This window comes from Brugia malayi (genome assembly GCF_000002995.4).
Source record: "Brugia malayi strain FR3 genome assembly, contig: Bm_v4_ChrX_scaffold_001, whole genome shotgun sequence".
NCBI classification, from domain to species: domain Eukaryota; kingdom Metazoa; phylum Nematoda; class Chromadorea; order Rhabditida; family Onchocercidae; genus Brugia; species Brugia malayi.
The window spans coordinates 12,368,596-12,375,595 of record NW_025062479.1 but is presented as its reverse complement, the minus strand read 5'-3'; the positions used below and the strand labels follow the sequence as shown (position 1 = coordinate 12,375,595).

At 36.0% G+C, this 7,000-nt stretch overlaps 1 protein-coding gene across 1 annotated transcript; it reads right to left on the bottom strand.

Moving 5' to 3' along the window:
• Window positions 1–392: 392 nt before the first annotated feature.
• Bm2587 (Uncharacterized protein) lies at window positions 393–6,610 on the bottom strand (the record flags this gene model as incomplete). The annotated part of the gene is made up of 17 exons (XM_043074608.1): window positions 393–463; window positions 645–759; window positions 891–1,033; window positions 1,149–1,316; window positions 1,547–1,696; window positions 1,906–2,073; window positions 2,303–2,446; window positions 2,640–2,807; window positions 3,244–3,427; window positions 3,788–3,912; window positions 4,021–4,170; window positions 4,290–4,472; window positions 4,884–5,018; window positions 5,191–5,358; window positions 5,583–5,747; window positions 6,085–6,372; window positions 6,460–6,610. The coding sequence occupies 17 exons, from the start codon at window positions 6,608–6,610 to the stop codon at window positions 393–395; spliced, it is 2,676 nt and encodes an 891-aa protein (XP_042930542.1).
• Window positions 6,611–7,000: the final 390 nt, after the last annotated feature.

The following is a 7,000-nucleotide window of genomic DNA, read 5'->3' as shown; positions in this document are numbered from 1 at the left end:
GAAGGACAGTCTCGTGAATATCACTGAGTGCTTAAAACAAGTATTTGTACTCATTTACACCTATACTTCTGGCTAACACCAATTAAATAAATAATTACTTTCTTGATATAGTGATTCAAATCGCAAACAATTCAGCTGTAAATTCTCGAGGCGATAGCTTAAAAACAAATTTTGTGCAATTTGCTTTTCATTCCTAACTTCTCGATTTTAAGGCTTGGTCTCATTTTCAATCATAATTTAATGCTCAGATTGGGCCAACATTTCATCATTGTTTTCTTCCTTCGCTAAAAATGCCATTATTGTCATAATTATTAAGTAATTTAAGGAAAAGGGTAATAATCACTGATTTACAAATCCAAAAGCCACAGTTGAAATTTTTGTCGAATCATTATTTAATCGTTCTTGCAACAAATTTCGGTACACTTTTCCAGTGTTTCAAAATTATTCAGTGTACCACCACAACCTGTATAATTGAGAGAAGTCATTCTGCAGTAGACCAACGATATTTTAGATTATACGTCATGATCACAATTAAAGTTGCAAAACTGGAGTTGATTTTGATTTTTAATGAACTTCGTATACTTTAGCTTTGGTTTGTTGTTATTACCAAAAAATGAACTTCGTCAATCAATAAAAGCAAATACCTCCATACTGGTAATAGACACAGTCATCTAATTCTGGATCATATCCATATCGCGTTTCAAATTCCTTACATTGTCGTCCTGGGTCCATTGGCTGTAGACAGAAATTTGCAGGATCCTGTAGAAGTGAAACTTAGTAAGACGTACTGAATGAATGAATGATTTATTCTTTGGCATAAAATTAACGCTCGAAATTAGCACCCTCAGATTAAGGACTATATTTTCTTTTGGAAAGGACTTTCAAGTCACCTGACAACACGCTGTGGCATTTTTTTCATCGATCATGTTGCATATGAATCCACGCGGGCACGCATCATCTACTCCACACTTGACTAAAGCCTTCCCGGATGCTTCCATAAGTGGATCGCCATGAGGACAATAATCCTTTTGTCCTGAATACAATTAGATCTGACCAATATTGATTTGTTGAATGTCGTACTTTGTTAAAGCATACTCTGACAATTTCTAAACTTTTTCATCGTCGCCCTAATTTACAGACAAAATTACCTCTGCAAGATTCCTCACAGCTTTTCTTTGAAAGGAAATTATTTTCATTACCGCCCAAACCACCGTAAGTAAATTCCAAGCACTTTTTATAATTCGCATCGTAGAACCACCGTAGAATCTCTTCACTGCCATATCCAATGGACATTACCTGTTCACATGGATTCTTAACTGAAATATTTCTTCCTAAAAGAGCTCGCAAAAATGTTAAATGAAAAATAGTCACGTTTATTTTATTACTTGTCTGTTTTTCTTCTTCCTTCACTTCCCATTTTTATGATTAAGTGATTTTTTTCCATCTTCTTGGCTAATGACTTTTTTGTTTCTAGAAACAACAATTCCAATTATTCCGCAGGAACAGCTTGCATTTGACACCAGAATTTTTTAAGGAAGAAGCTTACCTTGTCGAGAACAACACTGTGTCGTTAAAGATGATGACCCTCCATGACAGAAATAACCGTTCGGACAATCATCTGATCCACTTGCTTTGCAAGAAATTCGCCTTCCCTCCTTATCGACCAATGGTGTTCCATTTCCACATGGATTCATTTCTGAACAAAATATACAATGCAAAGTATTCATTAGATCACTGACCATCAGTGACCAGATTTCCATCGCTCCCTTACTTTTTCCAATCCCCTATCACAAAATATCGAGACTACAATACCAGTAACTCAGTGGCAGATAAGGAAAAATTGAGGGACATGCAAATTCAACCAAAAAAAAATTTTCGTTTTATTGAGTTTGTGAAATTTGAAACCCTGGCAAATCTCTTGACAAATTCCTCGTGTGATGAAATTGTTGGCATTGCCGTAAAGGCCGCGATAAACAAATTTATGACACATTTGTTGTTTCCGATCAAAGTACCACCTCTGCAGTTGTTCAGTGCCTTTGCCAATTTCTAATGGCAACTTACATGTGTCATTAGCTGCAACATCAAGTTTACTAGTGAGAGCAGTATAACTACAGGTGACAGGTGACGACTGCAAGGAAAGAGTATGTCTTCTAAGTTTTTTTAAGACATAATTTTTTAATTGTGAAGACAATTAGTTTCATTGTCTTGTCACTTCTGCATTAAAATGATAACAATGAGTACCATTCCAATGAAAGAAAGCAAAGCTAACAACAAACGCATCTATAAAAAGATAAAAACAAACATCCTGGACAACAGTTTGTCGTTTCCGGAGAACTCCCAATATGGCAATAGTAATCTTCTGGACAGCTTTCACTACCACCACAAATTATCGGTTCGTTTTGACCATTTGTAAGTGGTCTACCATACGCACATGGATTTGGTATCACTGGAAAAACTATTTCGTGATTTTTTTCCGCATAGAAAAGACATCAGTGATATTTGATGGTTTTGATAAGTCTGCAGGACACATTTTACTTTTGAATAATTAAGCGCTTTACTGATACTTCTGAAAAAACTCAGAATCTTGAAGAAACCAGAGATTCTGGAGGACTTGTGATTCCTGAAAATTTGGAACTTACCAGGACACGTTGCTTCACAATCTTCTTCATTCAAAAAATTATTCGCATTCCCCTTTGAGCCAAGATAAGCAAACTCGCGGCATCGATAGGTATCCTTATCATAATAATATCTTAAAAGCAAAGACTGTCCTTCTCCCTGGTTCATCGGTTGATCACACGGGTTCCCGTCTGCAATGAATTGTTTTACTCATAAGGCGTAAAGCATTTAAATATGAGTCTCAATGCGCATTATTCTTCACTGCATTTCCTTACTGATTAGTCCCACAGTTATCATCCGTTGTTCTTGTATTTTGACATTTTCACTTTATCGTTGTGTTAGTCTATTAGTGGGATTCCCTCACTTCACAGCTTTCGGGTAATTGTCACTGCAATTGTTACAGCACCATTCTTTTTAATAGACAGCGCTGTCATATGCCGACCCGAAATTTAATGTTATTTCAGCCCTAAAACTTAACAAGCAGTAAGTCAAGTTCGGGAGAAGGATTATCCAAATTTCTCTTCTATGCACTAGCTGACCCAGTTGATTTGAAATTAAGTCTGCGATGAAATTCTGTTGTATGATATGGCTTCGATTGCTTTTGAAAGATGAAGAGACCGTACGTACTCTTGCGGCAGCAGAAGTTCTCTGTCTCATTTGCTCCAATGTGGCAGTAGTGCATCTGGGGGCAACGCTCTTCCGGATTACATCTCTTCGGTTTACCATTCATCAGAAGCGGTTCTCCACTGCCACACGGATTCTCATAAACAGGACATGCATTCTTGCAGTCATCTTCTGTCAAGAACGAATTCTGTAAGTAATTTCAGCTTAAGCTTTTCGTATAGTGAAAATACACTGATAGGCAATAGGAGAGGCAAACAATGTTATGCAGTTACTCATAAATTAATTTGCTAAGTCAGTCGTAAATCAAAATATCAAAGTAGTCCGGCTAGTCTAGGTAAAACAAGCTAGTAGGAACTAATTGGTGAAAAAAAATAAAAAAAAACAAAATGAATAAGCCCTCAACGGAATTATTTGGTAGCACTCATTAATTCTCTATTATTAACACTTTATGCAGGAATTTTTTTGAACTTGAGAACTTACCAAATCTCTAACTTGACTTCTAAAATATGGAATTCCTGAATATCCAGCAACTTTTTTCGAAACCAACCTGATTTCCTTCTTTTCCATGATAGTAAAATGTAAAACATTTGTGTGAGATCTGATCAAAATACCACCTCAATAAGCTACTGTTACCAGTACCTTCGACCATAGGTTGCTCACAACGGCTTATACCTTAAAATGACAGATAATTTCTAACTTGCGTCATATTTAGCCTAATTATGGATGCTAACTCAATAAAGCAGCTGTATTTTCTTAAAGTTATGTAATCAATAATCTTGCCATTTTCTGGACAACAAACAGTAGTATCCGGCTGTGCACCTATGTGACACCAATAATTACGTGGACATATCTTCGTTGCGGTGCAAAAGAATGGCATAAATTCTGGACTCATAAGCATTACTCCAGTACCGCATGGATCTTCACATTCTCCTATAAACAATTGCAATCAGTGGGAGTTGCAAACTATTCAGGCAATTTCACTGAGTTATATGATTTCTTGCATTCTCATATTTAACTTCCAAACTGTGAATTGAAGGAAATGCATTTACGTTTGCACTGCTTTTCGCAGTCTTCTTTGGTGAGGAAATTGTTTTGATTTCCCTTGAAGCCTTTATAAGTGAATATCTTGCATTTTCCAGTGCAGGAGTAATCGTTCGAATCTGCAAACCAGCGAGTGATTGTTTCATTGCCTTCACCCTGTGCCACAGGCAATTCACAGAGATTATCTGATGCTGAAATTTCCGGAATTAAAATGAAAAAAAAAAGAAAATATTAATCGGATATTATTGTAGGCGAAATAATCATTTTACTCAGGGAAAAGACTTTGAGTTATTCCATATATAAGCCAACCCACAAATATGGATCTACCAACTATCAGAACATTCTCTACGATTCATGCACAACAATATTTTGTCGCAGAAAATATCAAACAAATCGATAGTTAAATGAGGAATGAGAAAGTAATTAAAACAGTTAAATTCAAATACGTTTTAATTAGATATAAAGGCACTTGGACGTTGGCTAATGAAAGCCAAGCGAAACAAAAATGGCAGATAGCTTTAACAGACGGCTTGATCTTCCATTTATTTTTTCATTTTTTCCAAAAACAAAAACGAAGCCAAAAAAAAAACAATTTCACAAACTTCCAGCACAACATAACGAGGAATAGCTGCTAGCGCCAATGTGACACCACTGCTCGTCACCACATTCACGACGATTCACTGAACAACTGCGATGCTCGGAGACTCTCGGTGATACTTCACAAATCAAATCCCATCCTAAAAATTGAGAGAGAAGAAAAAAAAGCAAACATAATAAGAAATAACTAAATTTATGGGATATTATTTCTTATAATACTTGACATTTATTATTTATTTCTGCATGTGTTGTGAAATTTACGTTTAAGAAAAGGTTAAAAAATATTAATATATTAAAGACTGAAATACTTACGCATGCATTCGTGCCTGCATTCTTCGTACGTGGGGAAACTATTTTCATTACCTCGCACTCCACGGTAAATGAACTGCTGGCAGTTTTTGGAATTATACTCGTAGTAATAACGTTCTAGCCGTACACTTCCTTCGCCTTCTTCCACCGGTAAACTGCAGGGATTTGCCACTGGAATTTATATTTTACGAATTTTAATTGGATAGGATAAATTTGAGTCAGCTATCCCATCTATGCTAAGATTAATAGTGCAGTTCATTTTATTATCATTTACATATTTTGTTGGGCACACAGATTCCCTAGTAGATCTCTCTTGCAAACATCTTCTCGAGAGAATTTAAGTTACGTATAAACTAATCTTTAGTCGATACAATCAATTAAGAAACTAAACTCACGCCCGGATCGCTCACAGCAAACCGTTTCCTCTCGAGAAACTCCAATGTGACAAAAGAATCCTTTAGGGCACTCCATTGAATTTGGTGGATTGCACATCAGTGGTCTTTGGTTAAAACCCTTTGCTGGCTCACCGTATTTACATGGATTTATATCTTTTCCATAGGCTGTAAATTATTTCTAAAATTATTTCGAATTTTTATACCACCTATTAATTTAAGTTTCGAACGCTAATTTTTTGATTTATTTTTAATTTGAAAATTCTGCTGGCAATTACCACTGGCTGACATTTCATACTTTCCGGTTAGATGATGAATTATATTTTTGCACATTTAGTGTCATCGTACTGGAAGTAATTTCTTTGGATTTGATAGATGGTGGAAAAGAAGAAGAATGTTTTTTCACATTTCAATTGCTTCTTCTATCTAAACACTTCTCTGAAATAACATCATCAACTGTATTTTTCCTGAATGTGTGTAAATTGTAAATTCTGAACAGTCGTACCAGGGGATGAAGAGCTTGGAATTTCAAATGTGGCCAGTGAAGTGAAGGGTGTAGTATCTGTGATACGAGTAGTCTCCAGAGTTGCGACAGCAGTAAAGGTGGTAGTGGTGGTAGCGGTCATTTTTGAAGGTACTGTTTCGGACGATAGAGATGGTGATGATATGATGGCTGCTGTTGTTGATGGATGAGTTAATGAAGCAGTTTTTGTTGTTGAATCATCGATATAGTTCGTTTTGATTAACAAACGACGAGCTATCACTGATAACGGTGATATGGTCGATGGTAGATCTGGAAAATTATGGATAAATGCTGCTGATTAGACTGCAAATCATTGCTAAGAGAAATATTAAAAAGTCTGTAATTATATCACTGTACTATTCTGCCGCGATCGATATCTTTCTGGACATGGACGATAAATATTGAAACAGCCTGTCTGAATCACGATATGTTGTGGAAAATTTGGCTCGCCATGTAACATTACGCTAGCACATGCGGAAAGCAATGTATACCAAAGAGAATACGACATATCTTAAATTAAGTATACATAATAGTCTTGTAGAAGCAGTTGGCTTACATATTCATTTCTCTATTCCTTTTCGCTTACGACAGGAGTCTACTTAATACGGAATAAGAATGCTGCAGACGTTTATCGAACCAAAGCTTCAGATAAACTTAATAAAATCAGATTCTCAGCAAAATATTTCGGCAGCCTGAATCGTTAACCCGATTTATCTCATCAGCAGCTCTACGGAATTCAATGACTTTCAGAGATAATGATTCGTTTCGTTCTAAACTTTTACGCTAGAGCTCATCAGAACGAATCTCTTGAGGCTAAAATGTTCAAATCAAAATGATTCAAATTTGAAACTGAAAAATATTCACCAGATTGTTTAAAGCAATCAGTAGTGCTCACGAA